The following is a 25708-nucleotide window of genomic DNA, read 5'->3' on the forward strand; positions in this document are numbered from 1 at the left end:
ACTATACACATCACCCTGTACACTGCATGGACTATAAACATTACCCTGTACCCTGCACAGACTATACACATCACCCTGTACCCTGCACAGACTATACACATCACCCGGTACACTGCATGGACTATACACATCACCCTGTACTCTGCACAGACTATACACATCACCCTGTACCCTGCACGGACTATACACATCACCCTGTAACCTACATGCAGCACCCTGTACAGCAGATTCCATGTTGGCTTCCTCATGTGCGTCACAGTTGCTGACATTCAGAGGCCTCAGTGTTCTCAAGCATTTCCATAGTCAGCAGGAAACCTGATGCAAATCCCTAGCAGCCCTCCCCACCGGCCTGGGTCACTTTACCAATGCCGCGATATTTTTAGAGTCATGAACTATATGCGTCAGCTGATCGGACAAGATCTGATTCCTGAAGGCGACAGTGTCAGTGTCAGAGGCACGAGGGTTGCATTCATGGTCCTACTAATGTCAGTAAACATCCACTGCTACTCCAGTGATGACATCACATGGACAACATCATACGGATGCACAGAACAACAATCCTAAAATATGTCCTGTGCATCATGGGGTGTGCGTAGATCAGACATAACTGAGGCATGAGGTCCGATGAAGCAAGACTTTTAGGGTATTAGAAGAGGCATGTGACATATGAGTTGTTGGCGGGGTAGATGAGGCACCATTCTTGTATGAAGAGATTAGATGAGGAACAGGCCTAGTATGTGGAGATTATATGAGGCAAGAGTCTAGCACGGGGAGATTACATGAGGCATGGGTCTAGTATGTGGAGATTAGATGAGGAACAGGCTTAGTATATGGAGATTGGATGGGGCAAGAGTCTAGCAGGGGGAGATTAGATGAGGCATGGGTCTAGTATGTGGAGATTAGATGAGGAACAGGCTTAGTATATGGAGATTGGATGGGGCAAGAGTCTAGCGGAGGAGATTAGATGAGGCATGGGTCTAGTATGTGGAGATTAGATGAGGAACAGGCTTAGTATATGGAGATTGGATCGGGCAAGAGTCTCGCACGGGGAAATTAGATGAGGCATAGGTCTAGTATGTGGAGATTGGATGCACGCGGAGATTGGATGCACGCGGAGATTAGATGGGGCATGGGTCTAGTATGTGGAGATTAGATGAGGCACGGGTCTAGTATGTAGAGATTAGATGAGGCAGGGGTCTAGTATGTAGAGATTAGATGAGGCACGGGTCTAGTATGTGGAGATTAGATGAGGCAGGGGTCTAGTATGTAGAGATTAGATGAGGCACGGGTCTAGTATGTAGAGATTAGATGAGGCATGGGTTTTGTATGGAGAGATTAGATGAGGCACAGCTCTTGTACGGGAAGATTAAATGAGGCTCAGCTCTCATACAGAGAGATTAGATGGGACACAGTTATTGTACCCCCTGTACAATAACTGTGTCCCATCTAATCTCTAGATTAGATGAGGCACAGCTCTTGTACGGGAGATTAGATGAGACACAGCTCTTTTACAGGGAGATTAGATGAGACACAGCTCTTGTACGGGGTGATTAGATAAAGCAAGACTCCTGTATGTGATAGTAAGATGGGACATTTTTTGGCCTAACGTCCAACTGCATATGCTCTCATGTCTTTCAGCCTCCATGTTCACACCCTGAGGCTACCCTACAGCAGATAGTGGGGTCACACATTACTGATATTGGGATCTTGCTGACATTCTAGCCAATGAGGAATATTTTTAGGGTTGTGAATGTGTTGGATATTCCCACCTGATAACCTGAAGAGGGTGGAGAGTCTGAACGCAGCCGAGTGATGATATTTTGTCAGGTAGATGAAGGAGGATGAGATTCTCACAAAGTGTCCTGGTTTGGCAAGGCTCTCGAAGGCGTTGTACCCAGCCGTCCAGCGGTTCTTGTGGATTATGAAGGTGGCGCGCCGCTGGAACTCAACACTTCTTTGCCATTTGGTCACATGTAAGGTTCCGTTACCTCCCAAATGTAAGAAGAAGTTTGGCCTCTCGGCGAGCTCCAAGGAGACCAGATTTCTGTCTGTGGAACATAAATTGAGGTCAAGTCCAGCAACCTGATGATGTCCAACATGGGGCAACCAACACCCCCAACAAATTACACCCGCAATTTCTGAAACCATCAGGTAACTATCCACCGCCTATCACCCCATCTACTCCCTACATCCCCGTGGCAGTACATCTGTGCCCAGATGGGCATCTCACCATGTGCTCGGGGACTGAATAGTCCAGGGGTCAACATGAAGTCTGTGCTGTATCCCGGCACCTGACGCTCTTCTTTCACTGGCACCACGGTGGCATCGGTCATCCGTACCGCCAACAGCAGATCTCTGTCCACGTGACTGTGGAGCCTGTATGGACCTTTACCTAGAACTGAAGACATCAGTGCACATCATATACATATAATCATCATGTTCTTAGTATGGACTCTGCTCAACTGGTCCTGAATGCAAGTGATGGCAGCCTATACTGCTTGACCTGATCACGGCTCATCTGAATTGAGCCCAGAGCATCATGTCTGTACGAGACAGCAAATCCAGAAATCTTCCCTATATCCCAGTGAGCGCTCTATGTGCCCCGACCTCCATGAAGGGTTAATGCACTCACCTTTATTGTAGAATTCACAGTCATAAGCTGGAAGGAAAAAGACAAAGGATTAGATGAGAAGGCAAAGTCTGTAATACCCAGATATCATCCATTAATGTCATCACTCATAGGCAAGAAGATCTGCCCCGTCCGGACACCCAGCTCAATTAAAAGGGAAAATCTCACGTGTATAAGAAATATGTGACCTGTGCAAACTTCTGGGCCCCGGGGCCACTGGACACAGGGGGATAATTCCCTCTACCAGTTTCAGTTGTGCAGTTTGAACAAGAGAAATTGCAACTTACTTATTACTAATTAGAGGTGTAGACGACAAAAGGTGAGCAAAGGGCAAGTGCAGGGGGCAAGTCCTGAGAGCAGGAGCAGAGGGCAAATACAGGGGGCAAGACCTGAGAACAGGAGCAGAGGGCAAGTACAGGGGGCAAGACCTGAGAACAGGGACAGAGGGCAAATACAGAGAGCAAGACGTGAGAACAGGAGCAGAGGGCAAGTACAGGGGGCAAGACCTCAGAACAGGACAGAGGGCAAATACAGAGGGCAGAACCTGAGAACAGGGCAGAGGGCAAATACAGAGGGCAAGACCTGAGAACAGGGGCAGACAGCAAGTACAGAGGGCAGGACTCAAGCACAGAATCGGTGCTGGGGCCGAGCAGAGGGCAAGTACCAAGAACAGGAACAGATTGCAGTATCCAAGCACAGGAGGAGGGAACAAGACCTTTACAGAAGAAAGAGCTAAAGCACAGGGGCAGGATGCAGGAGTTGAGCAGAGGGGAAATATAAGGAGCAGAAACTGAGCAGATGGCAGGACCCAATCACAGAATCAGGGTGCAGGAGCTGAACAGAGAGTGGTTCCAAGAGCAGGAGCAGAGAGCAGGGTGTAGTTGGTCAGCAGAAGGCAAATACAGGAGGCAGAAGTGGAGGACGGTACCCAAGCACAAGAACAGAGGGCATGAGCTGAATAGAGGGCAAATACATGGCGCAGGAGCAGAGAGCAGCACCCGAGCACTGGAGCAGGTCGCAAGAGTTGAGCAGAGGCCACGTCCAAAGTACAGGAGCATAAAGAAGGAGCCAAGAGCAAATGAAGCGGGCAGGAGCTGAGAAGAAAGCAGAAGTCAAGCACAGGAGCAGTGGGCAGAGCAACCCTGTGAACAGTGAATAGCACATTGAGCACGGCAACCTTGGATAATATTAGGATAGCTTATTGACACCACACTTACGGCACACTCGGGGAGACCTCCAGTCCACAATGACTCCCTGCTGACAGCATTGATGGGCATATGCTGAGACGCTGGTACAGAAACACTCACAGTCTCCACCACGATTACAACCACATGTGTCTGACAGGCAATTGGAATAAAACCAGGTCACATCCACCTGATGGATAGCACAGAAGTACGCACGTGACCATCCAAACACACATGAATATTCTGTATAACTTGGTTATCACAATACACATAAATATTTGTAACACATGACTATTCTGACACACATATACATTCTGTAACATGTGACTATCCTGACACACCTGAATATATATATATATATTTTTTGTAGATCGTGAGCCCCATATAGAGATCACAATGTACATTTTTTCCTATCAGTATGTCTTTGTAGAATGGAGGAAATCCATGCAAACACGGGGAGAACATACAAACTGCTTGCACATGTTGTTCCTGGAGGGATTCGAACTCAGGACTCCAGCGCTGCAAGGCTGCAGTGCTAACCACTGAGTCACAGTGTTGCCCCATTGACACACATGAATATTTGTAAAATGTCACTACCCTGACACATGTTATTCTGTAACGTTTAATGTACGTATATATTCAGTATCATGTGACTATCCTGACCCACACTACTATCACGGCACTCAGGAATACCTCACTACAGATGAATACACTAATGATTATCACAATATAAAAGGTCCATCAACCAGAAGGATCCAGAGTCAGCTTTAGTGGTACAAACACATGTGTGTCCTGTGTGATACTGTGTGACCTATTACTTGTATTCTCCCAGAGGACACATGCAGTTCTGGCACTCACCACTGGGTGGCAGGCTTCAAACACTTCACTCAGTAAAATCCCACATTCCTTCTTGGCGAAAGGCTCCCGCAGCGGGTTCAGATGGCAGAGATTCCGGGGGTCGGAGCTGTCAAGACACTAAATAGCACAGTGACTGTATATGTAAAGCACAACTCACAACATATAGTGATATGGAGCTTAGTAATGTTCTGGCTCTTAGTTTTTGGGAGATGCTATCAACCAGACTGTGTATCATCTACAATGTAGAAGAACCATCAATAACCAATGACAATGATTTGCCCGTGTACCTCGGCCACCGTCCAGCTGGCACCAAACTCCTGAGGATTAGACAGCTCCAGCTCGTCCGGAGTCTTCATCTCATTGATGGTCTTCAAGTCAAAATTGCCGCACAGTCCGGCCAGTGCACCCTGAGAGGAGAGATGAGGACACCTGATGATGGGCTGGAGGTCATTGCTGCAGCGCTGTGTCATGGGGGCCCCGCACACATTACCTGCCACTGGGGCCCGGCCTGGATGTGAAGGGTTGTTCTCTGGTCCCACAGCAGTGTTACGTATTCCAAGGGGAAGTGGACGAAGGTGAAGAAGCCGGCCTGCCAGATGTGCACCTCCTGGCTCTTATCAATGACACTCAAAGGGCTCTGGAACGGGTCAGGGATGGGCGGTCAGTGCACCCCTCAAGACGCCCACCCCAAGATACAGGACTATATCGCATCTAGGTTACCGGGTTTCCTGTGTCATCCTCGAACAAGATTGAAGAGCGCCCCACACTGATAGAGATGACCTTCCTGCAGATGACTCCGCTGCTGTAACAATTCACATTTTCTGCTGTGACCGAGAAATTGTTTGGAGCCCGAGCCTGAGAGGAGAGACATCAGCATGTGAGGGGTTAAGGTGGAGGTGTGGGGTGTATATCCTGTTATACCCCAATCACACCCCAAAACCCACACCTGAAGTTAGAATAGGGCCCTTTGCTACGGGGCCCCTTTACATAATCTGCCAAAACTTGACTAATCGTTCTTACTCAGGAATCGAGGCTACCCGTACTCAACAAAATAGTCAAACATAGCGCCTCCTAGGGGCCAAACATCAGGAGCTGGAGGATTTGGGACCCAGACCTAAGGATTAAAGTCAACTAGAGAAGGACAGGTTAAGTATTCAGAGAGGAGGACAGAAATCACAGACCGGGGTGGCCTAAACTGTAAGGCCCCATTCCCTTGTATCCTATGGGGCTCCTGACTGATCGATAACAGGCAGCAGCAGATCTCACCTTGACAAGATGGACCTTGCACGCTCCGACAAAATCAAAGGTCAAGCCATCAAAAGTCCGGAAATGGCGATCGGCGTAGAACGTGCACATGGAAGGACACGGGTGGAAGCTGCACTGGAAGGCTCCATGTCGGCAAACACTGGAACACAAATCATCATCATCACCACGAGGGAGCTATACAAGGGAATCACACCCAGAACATACCCGAGACAATCAAAGGTTTCCCCATTATCTCCATCCCATTCTTACTACGTAACATAGTCTGTGCTGCGGGGACTGTGCTGCTACCACTATGTAATTCCCAGACTGTGACCTATCCTATAAGATCAGTACACTCTTCTCCTGAAATACTCTGTGTTCCTGGAGACCCTGTGTCTTTCACTCAGCCTTTAACCTCCTCGCGGACTTGTCTGCTGGATGTAGAGCTTGTCGCTCACCAGGTGTGACAGGACGAGTGGACGATGTCTCCTGGGAAGTATTCCTTGGCTTTCCATGAGCAGGGACAGGCGTCGGGCTCCAGACACTCAGAGCCATGCTTCACCAGCCTGTGGAGAAAGGAGTAGATGTGAGAACGGACGCCTTCAGGTGTGTGGGGAGGGGGCTGACCCATCTCTGCACACACACGGGCGTCACTATTAGCAATGGGGACCGGCTCGGCGGAGAGACTGATCAGAGAGGGAAGGTCTCTGCTCACACAGTATGCACTTCCACTTTACTTGCACTTTCAGTCACACGTATGGAGAGGAGGACTTTCAGTCACATGTAGGAAGCGGACGACCAAGTAAATGACCGCCAGTCACAAGAATGGAGTGGATAACCATCAGTCACATATGTGAAATGACCATCAGTTGCACATACTGAGGGGAGATGACTGCCAGGCCCTTGTACAGAATGACCATCCATCAGGCTAAGGGGGCCGGTCACCCATACCACCAGTCATAGGTATCGAGTGGATCGCCACCAGTCACACGTATGGAACAGACGACCATCCGTCACACGTACAAAGCGCATTGAGCCGACAACTGTCAGTCACATTTAGGAAGCGGACGACCATCATGTACATGTACAGAGCGGGTCGTATGGAGTGGACACTCTCAGCCATACAGCCTTTCTTATTGACCTGGGGCAGACCTCAGGAATATTAGAGCGCGTCCAGCAGACACAATGCAGCGACTATAAGCGAGTCTGGTGATGGCCGCAGGAATTCATTCTCTCTGCCCTCGAATTAGAAAGTGATGATTTCCCAGGAATCTGTTTAAGCTTCTTAGCAGATATGTGATCCTGCCCCTCCCGGCCGCTCGAGCTGAGTATACACGGTGCATTTTCTTTTACTAAAGAACTGCATGCAGTACAGCATACAGTAATAAGTAATACATTTATATTATGTTATTAACCAGAGGTCAACTACGTTATATATGAGTAATGTAACGTGATACTCATTTCTGCAATTAATACAGCCCAAACCTCGTCCGATACATACAGCAGCCTGAACCTCCCCAGGGACATACAGCATCCCAAACCTAACCAGATACATACAGCAGCCTGAACCTCCCCAGGGACATACAGCAGCCTGGACCTCTCCAGATACATACAGCAGCCTGGACCTCTCCAGATACATACAGCAGCCTGAACCTCCCCAGGGACATACAGCAGCCTGAACCTCCCCAGATACATACAGCAGCCTGAACCTCTCCAGATACATACAGCAGCCTGAACCTCCCCAGGGACATACAGCAGCCTGACCCTCTCCAGATACATACAGCAGCCTGAACCTCTCCAGATACATGCAGCAGCCTGAACCTCTCCAGATACATACAGCAGCCTGGACCTCCCCAGATACATACAGCAGCCCAAACCTAACCAGATACATACAGCAGCCTGGACCTCCCCAGATACATACAGCAGCCTGGACCTCCCCAGATACATACAGCAGCCTGAACCTCTCCAGATACATACAGCAGCCCAAACCTAACCAGATACATACAGCAGCCTGAACCTCTCCAGATACATACAGCAGGCCAAACCTAACCAGATACATACAGCAGCCTGGACCTCCCCAGATACATACAGCAGCCTGGACCTCCCCAGATACATACAGCAGCCTGGACCTCTCCAGATACATACAGCAGCCTGAACCTCTCCAGATACATACAGCAGCCTGAACCTCTCCAGATACATACAGCAGCCTGAACCTCTCCAGATACATACAGCAGCCCAAACCTAACCAGATACATACAGCAGCCTAGACCTCCCCAGATACATACAGCAGCCTGGACCTCTCCAGATACATACGGCAGCCTGAACCTCTCCAGATACATACGGCAGCCTGGACCTCTCCAGATACATACAGCAGCCTGAACCTCTCCAGATACATACAGCAGCCCAAACCTAACCAGGTACATACAGCAGCCTGAACCTCTCCAGGGACATACAGCAGCCTGAACCTCTCCAGATACATACAGCAGCCTGAACCTCTCCAGATACATACAGCAGCCTGAACCTCTCCAGATATATACAGCAGCCTGAACCTCTCCAGATACATACAGCAGCCTGGACCTCTCCAGATACATACAGCAGCCTGGACCTCTCCAGATACATACAGCAGCCTGGGCCTCTCCAGATACATACAGAAGCCTGAACCTCTCCAGATACATACAGCAGCCTGAACCTCTCCAGATACATACAGCAGCCTGGACCTCTCCAGATACATACAGCAGCCTGAACCTCTCCAGGGACATACAGCAGCCTGGACCTCTCCAGATACATACAGCAGCCTGAACCTCTCTAGGTGCCTACAGTATCCTAGACCTCCCCAGGTGCATACAGCAGCCCAAACTCCCCCTTCTCCAGGAGCCTACAACAACCCAAACCTCCCCAGGGGCCTAAAGCAACACAAACCTCTGTAGGTACATACAGAAGCCCAAACCTCACCAGGTCCCTACAGCAGCCTAAACCTCCCCAGGGGCTTATAGCAACCCACACCTCCCTGCGGGTTTACAGCAGCCCAAACTTCTCCAGGGGTCTACAGCATGTGAGCTTGCACAGGGGTTTACAGCAGCTCGAACTTCCACATATGCCTACAGCAACCCGAATCTCCCCAGGGATCTACAGCATCCAAATCTCTCCAAACAGCTCATGTCTAGAAATAGCAGAAGCCGCTCCTGACATGTGAGTAGTATTACTAATGGCTTATAATATGAACCTTATGACTCCAGGTTCTAGTTATGGATGAATGATGAGCGTGACGGTACATGATCCAGTTATTGGCATGCTGTGTAATCATACTTCCCATACACAATACCCACCCTTTGGGGCAGACACAGCCGGACACACAGGGCAGACTGGAGGAGGCGCTGACATTCAGCAGTAGGTTCTCACATGTCTTCTCCTGGCTCAGGTCAGGGTCCACCTCAGGGCTGCTGCAGTTGTGATAGATCTGACCGATTGGACAGCCAGGCCCTAGAAGAACCACAGAGTCAGAGGAAATTACCTTTAAGGTTAGGTTTCCAAATACAGATGAAAGGCATGGTAAAATGTGCAAAAAATACTGCAAAAGCACCAGGCCTGTGTGAATACAGCACAAGGACAAGTTTAGCTTTTCTCCAAAAACCGCATTAAAAACCTGATGGCACCCTAATGGCTGTAGAAATCCTGTGACTTCACTAGTCCAGTCTAAGACCTCAGGTAATATCAATTAACCCCTAGGGCCCAGGCAACCTCACAGGTGTTTTGTAGGCTGCAGCGCCACCAGCAGAATGTGGCCAAGCACAGCTCAACCTGCTGCAGCAATTCCGCCCCTGTGATAAGAAAATCATTACCAGATTTAGTCGGCTCGGTGACTTTTACCGGATAAATCTTCATTGTCTCACACTGGATTGTCATCACTGCTAAACTGACTGTATCAACAACACCTGAGAAATGTCTGCGCCATCTAGTGATGAGATATCAAACTACATGACATCACCAATCTCATCCAGCTACTTGTTAGGAAGCAGAGGACGAGCGCTGGTGCCTGATCGGTGGTGCGACAAGTCATGGCTATAAGGTGCAGAGTACAATACACGTCACATCTCACCTGTCTCGCTGCTTTCACACTTCATGAGTCCATCTGTACAGAGGCTGCAAACGACAAAACAAACATAAAAGAGTCAAAGTAGCTTCTATGTCAGTGTGGCGCCCTCCTCTTCTCCTTCATATATCCACATGTGGCCTCCTCCTCTCTATCATGTATTAATATGTGGCCTTCATCCTCTTCTATATTGTGTATCCATACGTTGCCCTCTACTTCTCTATTGTGTTTCCAGATGTGGCCCTCCTATTCTTTATCATGTGTCCACATGTGGCCTTCCTCTACCTCTCTATCAAGTATCCACATGTGGCCCCCTCCTCTAACTCTCTATCATATCTCCACATGTGGCCCCCTCCTCTAACTCTCTATCATATATCCACATGTGGCCCTCTCCTCTTCCTCTCTATCATGTATCCACATGTGGCCTTCCTTCTCCCCTTTATCATGTATCTACATGTGGCCTTCCTCTTCATTGTATATCCACATGTGGCCTTCTTCTTCATCATATATCCACATGTGGCCTTCCTCTACCACTCTTTCATACATCCACATGTGGTCTTCGTTCTCCCCTTTATCATTTAGCTACATGTGGCCTTTCTCTTCCTCTCTATTGTGTACCCATATGTGGCCATCTTATCATACAGTATATCCACACGTGGCCTTCCTCTTCCTCTCTACTGTATATCCACACATGGCCCTCCTCTATCTCACTATCATGTATCCACGTGGTTACTCTTACCCTCTATCGTGTAGCCACACGTGGCCCTCTTATCATACAGTATATCCACACGATTGTCCACATACACAGTTGTTCTTACCATTTACCGAGGGTGGTGATGATGTTTTCTCCAGGATGATAGTCGATTCCTTGGTAGTAACATGGACACTGATTCCTGGAAACATAATAACATGTAGATGATATCTTATCTTGCTTCCTTCCTGCCGCATCCATGACTTATAATAGACACGTTATGATCATTATACCTCTCCACACATCTGCTGAGCTCAGTGTTGTAATACATGTTCTCCGGACACGCACATCCCTCAATACACTCGGCATCACAAGCCTCCGGGGTGGACAATGACTGGCACGTCTGGGCACATGGACTTACACAAGTGCTATAAACCATCAAACCATGGCATGGGATATCTGAGGACAGAGAGCACAGGGACAGATAAAGTCATGTTATATGGCAAACACAGTGAAATGTAGGAATTAGAGTCAGGAGGCTGCTGTAAAGCTTATATACAATTTGTATGTACATTAAGGGTTAACTACACGAGGTGGTAACTATCTGATTGGTGGGTTGTCCAAACAATCAAAACCACTATTCCTATGGACCCTCCAATACCATAAAGTCTACATACCACAGCTCGGGACGCTGGCTCTAAAGTTGATGATGATTCCAAAGCGTCGACACTGGTGGGCATAGTGTGCCAGGGCCGAGCAGAGACAGGCTTGTCCACACTTACATGTGTCTCTCCTGCACTGTTCATAGTATGACACAGGACTCAGATAAGAATGACACGGAGTGAAAGGCTCCCGACTGATGATACTACAACTCTCTGTAGCGTAGGAGGCTGAGGAGAGAACCAGGGTAGACACGAGAGATGGGGATTATTGTACAACAAGGTGTCAGGTGGTGATTTACCATCTCTACGTACCTGCCTGCAGGTGAACATCGCATGGGTCCAGCGAGGAGGACAGATATTCCATCCCGCAGGCGGAGGACGTCTTCCATGAATTTCCAAACAACTGCGGAGTGCTTTCTGGAACGCCAGCTGGAGAGCTTAATGGGAGAAAAGACAGGATGAGGTCCGAGCAGCCCAAACACTGACCACGTAACACAATAAACTATACAGTACACATTGTACAGACATCCCTACACATACAGAAAGTCATCTTGTGTGTTGTCGTTGAAGGTCCCGCAGAGGCCAGTGGTGTCGTCTTTCCAGCGTCCGTCTACTTGTAGGTAAAGACGCAGCTCCTCGCGGTGATAGAACAGCTGCAGCCCCAGCGCCGTCTTCACGTGTACAAACATGGAGGGCAACTGTCTGATCTCAAACACATCTGTAACAGGAGCAAAGATAAAAGAGTGGAAAATAAGACCCTCCAATGGTGCAATACACCAGAATAGTCCAACAAGGAGGAAAACCAACATAACACACCACATGTGTATACACGCATTACACTACATACACATCCACTGCACCCTCACACAGCACAGCTACATATACACATTACAGACACACACATCACTGACCTCACCCTGTCTTATTGCCCCCTACAGGTTAGTGTTATATTACATGTGATAGGAGGAGAGTGAATGGCGGGACCCACATTCAGCACTTACCATCAGTATATGGCAGGTTGATCCTGTATTGGTCGTACACAAAGATGTCTCCTGACTGCGCCAGAATCACCTGTTTCCTCTGATCCTGATGAACGATGATGTTAACAGATTGGATACAGGATCCGTCTAGATTCTGCAAAGGCACAAAAAAAAAAACTTCTGAATTCTGCCGATATATACTTTATGGTTGGCCTGAGTGAAGGAATATTCTACAGAGAATCCTGGACAGTAAATAAGGGGTTAACACAGCGACGGGTGTAAACCAGTGATGGGAGATGCTGGCCTGACACTACACACACACAAACCACAAACCTATATACAGTGTATATATATATATATATATATATATATATATATATATATATATATATATATACACAAACACTACGCACACATATAAATACACACACACATATACAGTATATACACTACACACATATACATACACACTACACACACACAAACCACACACCTATATATATACACACTACACACACATACAAATACACACGCACATAAATATATATATACACGCTACACACATATACATACATACAAACACACATTGTCTAGACATGTATCCATCTAGAACTGAGCTTGACTTCAGCTACAGATCCCAATTTCTCACAAATCTTGCACAATATCACAACATTCTAGCAAAAGAAGGACTGCAACTCCCTTCACAACCACTGGGTGGCTGCACATAGACACATGGAAAACACAGAACATGACTTTGTGATATCATATCACTTAAATAAGATAAGATAATCCTTTTATAGTCCCACCATGGGGAAATTCAGTGTGTTACAGCAGCATAGATAATACAATAATAGTACAAGGCTGAATAATGTTAAAAGCACTGGAGAAATCAAAGAACATTATTCTCACAGTGCTCCCGGGTTTCTCCAGGTGAGAAAGAGGTCTGTGAAGAAGGCGGATGATGGCGTTACCTACCCCAATGCCCGGCCGATAGGCAAACTGGAGGGGGTCCAGAGCGGAGCTCACTAGAGGTCGGAGATGTGTCAGGACCAGTCTCTCTAGATGGACATTTAGCAACTTTTGACCATCACGGATGGTGCACGATGGACATGTGTGCCATAATGGAGATCTACTCCACGTACAAATGGTGCAGGATGGACATTTAGCAACTTTTGACCATCACTGATGGTGCAGGATGGACAATGAGCCACTACTGCCATTCTCCTACGGTCCAGAGCGGACACTTTCATCATCAATTGCTTGTGAACAGAAGAAACTTTAGATGAGAATAATCCTCTGTCCCAGTGAATCGATCCTTTCATAGTTTCCGCCCGGCTCCTCTCACATGATCTGCTCTAAACACTCCACAAAAATTCTTATATTCACATCTTTTCTCATCTCAGCAAAGTACAAAGATGTGGCTGCTGACACCGGACACCGCGCTAAGCTCTGCTCATCGCTCCTCTCATTTTCTTTCCAAAGAGCGCTTTAGCAAAATGTCCCATAATTCTGAGCCACTTACGGCGCGATGACGGCTTGTGTCACCAGCTCTGAAGAACAGGAATGACTGGGAGCTTTGTGATCTCGTCCAGGAAACTCTCCTCGGCCCCCTCCGCTTCGCCTACTTGAGGTTTTCATCCAGGCCGCTGCTGACACAGAATGTGGCCGCCCGCCCCACTCCAAACATCACCACAGTTAATGAGGCGTCATCCATAAGCTACAGAATAATTAGACCTTATCCGTGAGGGGACGACGGTCAGGTCAGGTCGGGTGACTACTGGGCCCAAGATCAAATAATACGAGCCGGCCCCACGTGGGATGCAGACGCTGCTTGTTGTGTCTCTAATGTCTGACCACCTGTGGCTAATCTCACGGCAGGTTGGACCATTGAACGGAGGAATGCCGAGGAGAAACACCAGGGCCATGGCTGGATAATATACAAAGCCTCCGATGTCTCCTACACAACAGGTGGGATCCATCTGCTCCAATGTCTGGACAAGGTATGCTGGAGGAAACGGGTAAATGCACTGGGGCTATAATAATGTTGTAGTAACTCACCGCTCCACAGGGGGCGTTCTGCAAAGACACAGTGAAGGTCCCGGACGAGAGGCTCTTCGCCAGGATGTACTGGCATGGGGCCTGGAAGGTGTATTTACGGCCATCAAACGTTATAATGTTAAAGTCTCCTGTGACTGAACATTCAGCTGTGGAAGGAGAGCAGAAGAAGAGGATGGTGTCAGAGTCTTCTCCTCCAGCTGGTGGAAAAACCACACAAGACCCTAAAGGACTGACGCTGAGAACAAACAACCTGGAACCTGCAAACACCAGGAACCTCAGCGCTCACTATCCCTTAGGACAAGTGGGATCCAGGTCTACGAGCATGCTCCTTCAACCTGAAGATCAGCCCCAAGACATAGCACTTACCTGGACAGGTCAGCTCTGTACACAACCATTTTCCTCCAGTGCAAGTGCTAGAAAGACAAAAAAAAAAGGTCAAAACTGAGGAGACAAGAAAACTCTTCAAGACTAAGGCTAATGCAATATATAGTCTCATACAGCAACACCATCAAATAAATGCAATAACTTTAAGTCTGACAAGTCCCCATGAGCAACAAGGAGACTGGTCACACACACACACGGAAGGACTCGTACAGACCGGTCACAAATACGCAAGGACTTCTACAGTCCGGTCTCATACACAAGAAAAGACTCGTACAGAGTGGTCACCCACACAACAAAAAACTAACGTACAGTCCTATGAAAAAGTTTGGGCACCCCTATTAATCTTAATCATTTTTAGTTCTAAATATTTTGGTATTTGCAACAGCCATTTCAGTTTGATATATCTAATAACTGATGGACACAGTAATATTTCAGGATTGAAATGAGGTTTATTGTACTAACAGAAAATGTGCAATATGCATTAAACCAAAATTTGACCGGTGCAAAAGTATGGGCACCTCAACAGAAAAGTGACATTAATATTTAGTAGATCCTCCTTTTGCAAAGATAACAGCCTCTAGTCGCTCCCTGTAGCTTTTAATCAGTTCCTGGATCCTGGATAAAGGTATTTTGGACAAACAATTCAAGTTCAGTTAAGTTAGATGGTCGCCGAGCATGGACAGCCCGCTTCAAATCATCCCACAGATGTTCAATGATATTCAGGTCTGGGGACTGGGATGGCCATTCCAGAACATTGTAATTGTTCCTCTGCATGAATGCCTGAGGATTTGGAGCGGTGTTTTGGATCATTGTCTTGCTGAAATATCCATCCCCGGCGTAACTTCAACTTCGTCACTGATTCTTGAACATTATTCTCAAGAATCTGCTGATACTGAGTGGAATCCATGCGACCCTCAACTTTAACAAGATTCCCGGTGCCGGCATTGGCCACACAGCCCCAAAGCATGATGGAACCTCCACCAAATTTTACAGTGGATAGCATGTGTTTTTCTTGGAATGCTGTTTCTTTTTGGACGCCATGCATAACGCCTTTTTTTATAACCAAACAACTCAATTTTTGTTTCCAAAATGAAGCTGCCTTGTCCAAATGTGCTTTTTCATACCTCAGGCAACTCTATTTGTGGCGTACGTGCAGAAACGGCTTCTTTCTCATCACTCTCCCATACAGCTTCTATTTGTGCAAAGTGCGCTGTATAGTTGACCGATGCACAGTGACACCATCTGCAGCAAGATGATGCTGCAGCTCTTTGGAGGTGGTCTGTGGATTGTCCTTGACTCTTCTCACCATTCTTCTTCTCTGCCTTTCTGATATTTTTCTTGGCCTGCCACTTCTGGGCTTAACAAGAACTGTCCCTGTGGTCTTCCATTTCCTTACTATGTTCCTCACAGTGGAAACTGACAGGTTTAATCTCTGAGACAACGTTTTGTATCCTTCCCCTGAACAACTATGTTGAACAATCTTTGTTTTCAGATCATTTGAGAGCGGGCTGTCCATGTTCGGCGACCATCAAACTTAACTGAACTTGAATTGTTTTGTAGAAAGAAATGGTCCAAAATACCTTCATCCAGGATTCAGGAACTGATTAAAAGCTACAGGAAGCGACTAGAGGCTGTTATCTTTGCAAAAGGAGGATGTACTAAATATTAATGTCACTTTTCTGTTGAGGTGCCCATATTTTTGCACCGGTCAAATTTTGGTTTAATGCATATTGCGCATTTTCTGTTAGTACAATAAACCTCATTTCAATCCTGAAATATTACTGTGTCCATCAGTTATTAAATATATCAAACTGAAATGGCTGTTGCAAACACCAAAATATTTAGAACTAAAAATGATTAAGATTAATAGGGGTGCCCAAACTTTTTCATAGGACTGTATGTGCTTTACACCAACCCCCCCGCCCAGCAGGCCATATAGAAGAGTCAGACACCCACCAGTTGTTACACTGATCCTGCACCACACTTCCTGCTTGGCGAGGGACACCATGGAAATCACAGGGACATTCAGTGGGATGAACACACGTTTCATTCTCTAGAACCATCCCTGTAAAGAGAAATAAATTGTAAATGCATGATCTTTAGAAAATGAGAAATGTTGTGGATGTGGATCTAGTGGGAAAGGATGGAGGATGGATCCATTGGGAGAGGCTGGAGGATGCATCTAGTGGGAAAAAATGGAGGATGGATCCATTGGGAGAGCATGAAGATGGATCTAGCGAGAGAAGATGGAGGATGGATGGATCCATTGGGAGAGGAAGGATCTAGTGGGAGAAGATGGAGGATGGATCCATTGGGAGAGGATGAAGGATGGATCCAGTGGGAGAGTATGGAGGATGGATGCATTGGTAGAGGATGAAGGATGGATCCAGTGGGAGGGGATGGATCCAGTGGGAGAGGATGGATCCATTGGAAGAGGATGGATCTAGTGGGAGAAGATGGAGGATGGATCCATTGGGAGAAGATGGAGGATGCATCTAGTGGGAGAAGAGGGAGACTCGATCCATTGGGAGAGGAAGGATCCATTGGGAGAGGATGGATCTAGTGGGAGAAGATGGGGATGGATCCATTGGGAGAGGATGAAGGATGGATCCATTGGGAGAAGATGGGGATGGATCCATTGGGAGAGGATGAAGGATGGATCCATTGGGAGAGGATGAAGGATGGATCCATTGGGAGAGGATGGAGGATGCATCTAGTGGGAAAGGATGGAAGATGGATGGATCCATTGGGAGAGGAAGGATCTAGTGGGAGAAGATGGAGGATAGATCCATTGGGAGAGGATGAATGATGGATCCAGTGGGAGAGTATGGAGGATGGATGCATTGGTAGAGGATGAAGGATGGATCCAGTGGGAGAGGATGGATCCATTGGAAGAGGATGGATCTAGTGGGAGAAGATGGAGGATGAATCCATTGGGAGAGGATGGAGGATGCATCTAGTGGGAGAAGAGGGAGACTCGATCCATTGGGAGAGGATGGAAGATGGATCTAGTGGGAGAGGATGGAAGATGGATCTGGTCAGGGGGGATGAATCCAGTGGGAGAGAATGGAGGATAGATCCAGTGGGAGATCCACTACATCGTAACCAGTAACCTGTATGCCAGGTACATTCAATGGGTAATTCCAGAATGATCCTGTAGCACACCACATACATAGGCAGTTCCATGAATCCCACAGCCATAGCAATATGTAATAAGTGATCTCAGATCAGAGAGTCCTGAACCAGCAGCAGACCCTATAGAAATAGAAGAGACAAGAAAGATGGCCTGCCCCATATACAACACATCAGGATACATTACCCTCAGGACAGTAGCAGCCATCTACACATGAGATCTCGCTGTCCATACATGGCTTCTTCTGCTGGCACGAGGTGGGACAACATTCGATGCATTCACGGTATATCAGGCCAGTGTCACATATAACCTCTGTGCAGGCAGAATACAGAATACAGTCCTTATAGCATATACAATGTAAGGTAAAACCTCCGCAGGCAACAAGCATTCAGAAAATGTCAGAATGTTATATTATAATATAGAGGGGTATATAATAGTATACAATAGTCATGAATGGTAGATGACATTATAGAATAGTATATAATAGTGTAGAATATATTATCCGGTCTCCAACATTGATGGTCTATCCTAAGGATAGTCCATCAATATTAAACCTGTGGGGGTCCCGGATGTCAGTACCGAGACAGCGTGGAACGAACTGTAGCGGCGAGTATAGGTACTGCAGCGCCGCCCCATAGATTTCATGTTAGCACAGAGAAGGGCGGGTGCATTATCTATTTCGTAACTTAGTACATACTGTATGATAGCATATATGATAAGGTTAGGTACAAGGGTTTAGCAAACAGCATCAGTCATGGCCAGCTTAGATACAGCAACTTAGAAAACAGTATCACACATTAAGGGTCCATTCACATGGAGTAATGTGCCGCGTGACCTGGCACGTATATGGCGTGTGAGATTTTGAGCGCCGTAAAAGCTCCCATTGATTTCAATGGGAGCCTGGATCGTATACGTGGTGTTATTTTACGGCCGCAAAATAACGCGCCGTATACGATCCAGGCTCCCACTGAAATCAAGGGGAGCTTTTACGGTGCTCAAAGTCTCACACGCCGTCTACGTGCCACATCACGCGGCACGTTACTCCGTGTGAATGCACCCTAAAGGATTGGATACACAGCTCAGCACACTATCATTCACGACAGGATAAGATACAATGGTTCAGCAGATATTACCATATATGATAGGCTTAGATACAGCAGATACATTATTAGAGGATCACATACCACACTTTTTGAACATCTCCCTCCATCCGTGAAGTGGGTGTCCAGCATGGGCACATGCACGGGCATACTCCGTCAGAGCTCTGCACCAGGTGCCAATATCACTGTCTGACCTGCAAAAGAAACCAAACACAAATGCTATATAGTCCCAGCACAGCCGGGGTATATCTGGATCAGCTGCCAGTGTACAAAAGTAATATAGATCTTCCAGTGGCCAAGACTCTCCAGGGGTCCTAATATAAAGGGCTCCATGGGTCCACCAGATGAGGAGAACCAGGTCAGGGCCACATCCACATAGATCTATATACAGACATAATGTGCAAGGACAACTATGCTGTACATATGAACAGGGTCAATAGTGATAATGGGGAGCCCAGGCCAGTCTACTTACATGCACAGGTCATCCGCGCAGCTTGCCATGAAGGGCAGCGGACTCACCAACTCGTGACAACTCTGAAACGGAGACTGGAGTAACACGGCACAGAGAGAGTGCACCATCTAAGAGGGGAACACATGGTGACGTTTATACATCGTGATGCCCCATAAATATCTCACATCAATAACCTTATCTAGATCTGTAATAACCCAGACAATGAGCAATAACCCAGGTTCACAAAATAATAGCCCGAACCAGTAATAAATTCAGATTTATAGATGATAATCCAGACCAATATTCTGTAGACAATCCCAGGCCTCAGCTGTGACCTCTTTATAAATAGCATGTGACTGCTGTGACCTGTGAAGAGGTCACTGCGGAGGCCTGGGATTAGCTACAGCACACCCATAGCACCAAACCGTAGGAGACCTGTATACAATGAACGGAGCTGGCGGCAATGGAACTGGAGGTGCAGGGAGAGGCGAGTACTCGTGTCTTATGTTTATAGTCCCTGTAGCAGAATGAAATAATGAAACTAGGAACTGGACAACCCCTTTAATCTATCGGTGTCATGTATTATATCTGTAGTCTCTTTAACCTATCATTGTCATGTATTATATGAGCATCAATCTGGATTATTGACTATTGGTCACCAATAATCCAGACTATTGATTAGTCTCCTGCCCCCCCAGGATCCCTGCACTTCTGATGTTGGAACAATAATAAAAGATGGGGGTCCCAGAGGTGGATGGACTGTGTACCCCAAAACTGCTGCACAATACCTCTCTTTCCTGCTGCTTTAGCACAGCACATGGTGGCTCATACGCTGTAGGGGGAGGAGGGTTCACCCACAATTTTTGGGGCAAATCCTCTCTCCAGCTGTTCACAAACTCCTCAATGTTTTCCGTCACTTTTCCTGCAATGAGACAAATATCATAAAGATAAAATTACCAGAAAAATGAGGAAATCATTAGACATTAGATAGATAGATAGATAGATAGATAGATAGATAGATAGATAGATATGGGATAGATAGATAGATAGATAGATAGATAGATAGATAGATAGATAGATAGATAGATAGATAGGATGATAGATAGATAGATAGATAGATAGATAGATAGATAGATAGATAGATATGGGATAGATAGATAGATAGATAGATAGATAGATAGATAGATAGGAGATAGATAGATAGATAGATAGATAGATAGATAGATAGATAAGATGATAGATAGATAGATAGATAGATAGATAGATAGATAGATAGATAGATAGGCGATAGATAGATAAGATGATAGATAGGAGATAGATAGATAGATAGATAGATAGATAGATAGATAGATAGGAGATAGATAGATAGATAGATAGATAAGATGATAGATAGATAGATGATAGATAGATAGATAGATAGATAGATAGGAGATAGATAGGAGATAGATAGATAGATAGATAGATAGATAGATAGATAGATAGATAGATAGATAAGATGATAGATAGATAGATAGATAGATAGATAGATAGATAGATAGATAGATAAGATGATAGATAGGAGATAGATAGATAGATAGATAGATAGATAGATAGATAAGATGATAGATAGATAGATAGATAGATAGATAGATAAGATGATAGATAGGAGATAGATAGATAGATAGATAGATAGATATGACACTGCAGAGTTATGTTCTTCCTGCCAGCCATTACACAGGTATCTGCTCACAGAATATCTTATTCCGCACCATAGCTTGTCACCAGATCATCATGGGGGATCCAGTTATTATTTCCGCACAGTCCGCGGGTTCTACCGACATATTCCGGACTCATTTTCAGATAAATAGCGGAGTTTCCATCCCAGACCAAGGAGAAGACGTACTGCTGGGTAACAATGATGTATCTGGAGAGGTTCTGTATCCTCAGGGCCCCATTGTTGTATGGCAGCTGAACCCTGGGGGAGGGCACAGCACAGTGAACATTGGAGATGAATCCGCCCCTGAACTAGGAGGAGCCAATCAGATCGCCAGGCTCCGTACTGCAGTCTGATCACTCACCTGAGGTTATTGAGGAGAACAATCCGGTTCTGTAATGTCACTTCTCCGGCACCAGCAAAGTACAGTGTGACAGAGCGGGCGCAGGTGTAAGGGCGGGAGCCGCAGGTGGGGTCATTGTGCACCTGGTCAGGTAAGAAGGAAATCTCAGTCACATTCATGTGATGGCTACAACCTACGATCTGCCGGGGGCTTGACCTCAACCTAAATGCTGCAATTGAACTTTATTCCCCCAGTGGTAATGTCGCCTCCTGTCCATCAACCTGTCACATGCTATCCAACTAGTAATGCTGACCTATCAGATAAAACCAGTAGGGGGCATCACCACAATGACACATCACTGGGACGCACTGGTCTGTGAATCTCAAGGCATTTCGTATCAATTTATGATTTTCCTTCCCTGTTTTTTTGGCCCCCTCCTTACAGGGAAAGAGGTTGGGACTTAAGTTTTGGGATTTTTCTATGATTCATTGGGGTAGTTTATTGATAGGGTCACATTGGACCTTTTGTGCCCCTTTAATTTTTAGATTGGAACTCATATCTGATACACAACGACATGGTAGCGCTGACGGTAATCATCACCTTTGAGAAGACGAAATAACATTCATCATGTGACCACCCATGACCAGTGGTCACCCAGCACGATACACAACTCATTGGACACAGGAGGTCTAAGGAAATGGGGGAGGTATAGCAAAAATGAAGAGAAAGTATGCTGTAGCCTGACCTGTATAGCAAAGCTTTGCTCATCGGCTTCTACTTGGCGCAGGAGGTCATAGGTGAATTTTCCAGGGTAAAAAAAATAAAGTCCATCAAATGTTTCATAATGATACTGCCCCCACGTCCGGCAGATGTTCTCCCTCTCCGGACCTGTGTTATAGACTGAAGCCGAAACAATAGATCAGTACACATATATATGTATATACACCTACACATGGCATGTATAGCACATGTATAAAACACATAGTACATTATACAGCGCCAACATATTCCAAGGGTTCATGAGCATACAATATCAGATATTAATAATAAGGTCATATACATGAAGCTATATGGGCCGTCAGCAGCCAGTATCTGTGAGAGTACAGATACTAAGTACATGGGGTACAGGGTAACTTATAGGGGTCAGGTTGTGAGGAATAGAGTAGAAGGATAGCTTAGGATAAGAAATGTAGAAAAGTGCGATCAAGTTGTGTGATAAGATGTACTTATAGGGTATGTTTGGGATTGTGAATGTTGGGGAATAATAAGACTGTCCAGGGTAACGCATTCCAGAGAATCAGTGCAGCACACAAACTATAACTTATCCCAAGCAATGCTATAGGAGGCCACCTCTGATACAGGTCAACCCTGACACTGCTATAGGTCACCTCTGCTACAGATCATCACTGGCACTGCTATAGGAGGTCACCTCTGCTACAGATAATCACTGGCACTGCTATAGGAGGTCACCTCCACTACAGATCATACCTGGCACTACTACAGGAGTCCACCTATGATATAGATCACCCTTCACACTACTATAGGAGGCCACCTCTGATACAGGTCAACCCTGACACTGCTATAGGTCACCTCCGCTACAGATCATCACTGGCACTACTATAGGAGTCCACCTATGATATAGATCACCCTTCACACTACTATAGGAGGCCACCTCTGCACCAGATCACTCATGGCACTGCTATAAGAGGCCACTTCTACTACACATGATCCCTGGCACAACTCTAGAAGGTTCCCTTTGCTTCTGCAATGGAAATTTAGTATGAAGGAATGGGAGGGACAAGTACATTATAAATGACATTCACCTATCTGACACCTGGACCCAGATGCGTTGTATCGGCTGCAGTCACAGAACTTCTTCTGCCAGCATTCTCCTCCATTGAAGCAGGGCAGAACATCTGAGAAGTGACAAGACGTGTTATAATGACAGTGAACACCACAATTGACTGAATACAAGGGCTCTGTTCATATCTACAGTCAGAGATTCTGATTGCCCCATTATAGACAATAAGGAAATCCATCAGGAGATATAAGGAAAGTGTAAACAGAGCCTAAGAGATAACAACAAAACATTAGTAGTACTCAATGCCAGGCAGCTGCTGGAAAGCAAATGGATTTCTAGCGTGGATCACAATATTAAACTCAGGACTTAAATATGATGCGGCCCATACAAATGGCTGCAAATAGAGAATATAGAGGAAACTGGAGAGGAGGTCTGAAGACAAGAACTGCTTGCAGAGGTCGTATCTACAAAGAGACACAAGGTCAAGGCAAAGAAACATAAAAGAACAGACGAGGCAACGGCCTGAAGAAACAGCCGCTCTGTCCTGAGTACAGGGAAGGCTTCTCTACGGTAAGTGTATTCTATACTGAGTATCACACCAGGCAGGGGCTGGAGGTCACGGTACGCGTCAGAGGACACGGGCCATTGATCTGACAGCACTCATGCTGACAGCTCCGGTTACTGCAGACACCTGGATAGCAGGTGCGAGGCTGCGACGTTCTGCAGAGACGCAGGGTGGATGCACCGCTGAACTTCCATCCGCAGCCTCTGAAGATTCATCTCCTCTTATTTCCAGGTCACTGGTTTGACCCTTAGAAAATGAAAATCTTTACTGGTCGCGGATTACTTTACTAGGAAATTGTCTGCATAATAAATGTCAATATGAAATATTGTGCTCGAGCAGCGATGAGGAATCTCTCTCGACACCCTGACATTTCCAGCTGCGTGTTATATACGACTTATTAAAGGGCAAGCACCAGGGACTTGGGGCTGTGCTGCAGAAGGGGACCGCCACATGACCGCCATATCTCTGCAGATCTTATAGGGTTATCATCAGTACAAGTGTAGGGGACATGGGGCAATCCACGAGAACCTTCACCCCCAAATCCCAGTGCAAGCAATGTGCGGTGCAGTATATAGTACACCTATAGCTGCCGTCTCTGTAACCTGGCGGTTATATTGCGTCTGACATACCCTACTTACCGCACTTTACTTTGGGAAGTCTCCTCTCCACCGGTGATATTGGTCCTGGCTGCCTCCTGCTGCTTGCCGTGCTTTCCTGAAAAAGAAGAAAATGGAAGTTCAGGCCATCAGACCGTGTTACAGACATGTATGTGTAACGTGTGGTTCATCCACCAGCATCCATATTGGAAGCCCCTTCCCCTTAAGTCACATTCACATTTCTCTACGTATAGTCAGTGGGATTGAAGGTAAAAACTAATGTGAATGTGACCTAAGCCTACAGCTGTAGATATTACTGGGGGTCCTGTGTTTCTCACTGTTATTGGGGGTCCTACAGCTGTCAATATTACAGGTGGTGCCATAGTTGTGGATATTACTGGGGTCCTGTGTCTATTATTGGGGGCCCTGTAGGTGTTCATATTACGGAAGGTCCTGTTCCTGATCTAGTTTCTGGGGGTCCTGTGCATCTCACTGTCACTGGTGGCCATATTGCTGTCAATATTACAGAAGGTCTTACAACTGTTGATATTACTGGAGGTTTTGTGCATCTCACTGTTACAGGGGGTCTTACACTTGTTAATATTACTGGGGGTCTTGGGCTTTTCACTGTTAATGAGGATCCTACAACTGTTAATATTGCTTGAGGTCTTGTGCTTTTCCAATATTACTGGGGGTCTTGTGTCTGCCACTGTTACTGGGGGCCCTACAGCTGTCAATATTACTGGGGGTCTTGGGCTTTTCACTATTAATGAGGATCCTACAACTGTTAATATTGCTTGGGGTCTTGTGTCTGCCACTGTTACTGGGGGCCCAACAACTGTTCATATTGCTTGAGGTCTTGTGCTTCTCAATATTACTGGGGGTCTTGTGTCTGCCACTGTCACTGGGGGCCCTACAGCTGTCAATATTACTGAGGGTCTTGTGTTTGCCACTGTTACTTGGGGTCCTACAACTGTTAATATTGCTTGGGGTCTTGTGCTTCTCAATATTACTGGGGGCCTACAGCTGTCAATATTACTGGAGGTCTTGTGTTTTCCACTGTTACCGGGGGCCCTACAGCAGTCGACTGAGGGTCCAGTGGCAGACAGAGGATACTGATCACGTATACTGATGTGACTGTGGTATCGTGGGGTCTGGTAACATGGGGAGGAACAGGTTTGGCAAACAGGGAGGGGGGGGTCATCTAACTTTTTAATTTGATGCTAGAAGTCAACCTTTTCTGCT

General features: G+C 46.4%; 1 protein-coding gene across 1 annotated transcript in view; it reads right to left on the reverse strand.

Annotated features, from left to right (window-relative positions):
• The window catches only part of OTOG (otogelin), a 51496-nt gene extending 26187 nt beyond the window's left edge, over window positions 1-25309 (reverse strand). Inside the window, exons 1-32 of the mRNA XM_075283351.1 lie at window positions 25192-25309; window positions 24909-24976; window positions 24506-24581; window positions 23325-23417; window positions 22247-22401; window positions 21543-21644; window positions 21214-21469; window positions 20254-20387; window positions 19487-19593; window positions 19099-19208; window positions 18101-18226; window positions 16738-16846; window positions 14764-14810; window positions 14398-14543; window positions 12361-12493; window positions 11900-12077; window positions 11672-11796; window positions 11375-11587; window positions 10991-11156; window positions 10825-10899; window positions 10013-10056; window positions 9243-9396; window positions 6375-6482; window positions 5938-6076; window positions 5392-5526; window positions 5162-5308; window positions 4959-5078; window positions 4672-4788; window positions 3847-4003; window positions 2633-2659; window positions 2231-2398; window positions 1770-2048 (exon numbers count right to left, since the gene is read on the reverse strand). Coding sequence (XP_075139452.1) covers window positions 1770-2048; window positions 2231-2398; window positions 2633-2659; window positions 3847-4003; window positions 4672-4788; window positions 4959-5078; window positions 5162-5308; window positions 5392-5526; window positions 5938-6076; window positions 6375-6482; window positions 9243-9396; window positions 10013-10056; window positions 10825-10899; window positions 10991-11156; window positions 11375-11587; window positions 11672-11796; window positions 11900-12077; window positions 12361-12493; window positions 14398-14543; window positions 14764-14810; window positions 16738-16846; window positions 18101-18226; window positions 19099-19208; window positions 19487-19593; window positions 20254-20387; window positions 21214-21469; window positions 21543-21644; window positions 22247-22401; window positions 23325-23417; window positions 24506-24581; window positions 24909-24976; window positions 25192-25309 — 4132 coding nt within the window. The remainder of the gene's footprint in view (window positions 1-1769; window positions 2049-2230; window positions 2399-2632; window positions 2660-3846; window positions 4004-4671; window positions 4789-4958; window positions 5079-5161; window positions 5309-5391; window positions 5527-5937; window positions 6077-6374; window positions 6483-9242; window positions 9397-10012; window positions 10057-10824; window positions 10900-10990; window positions 11157-11374; window positions 11588-11671; window positions 11797-11899; window positions 12078-12360; window positions 12494-14397; window positions 14544-14763; window positions 14811-16737; window positions 16847-18100; window positions 18227-19098; window positions 19209-19486; window positions 19594-20253; window positions 20388-21213; window positions 21470-21542; window positions 21645-22246; window positions 22402-23324; window positions 23418-24505; window positions 24582-24908; window positions 24977-25191) is intronic.
• Window positions 25310-25708: the final 399 nt, after the last annotated feature.

This window comes from Leptodactylus fuscus, chromosome 7, assembly GCF_031893055.1.
Source record: "Leptodactylus fuscus isolate aLepFus1 chromosome 7, aLepFus1.hap2, whole genome shotgun sequence".
NCBI lineage: Eukaryota > Metazoa > Chordata > Amphibia > Anura > Leptodactylidae > Leptodactylus > Leptodactylus fuscus.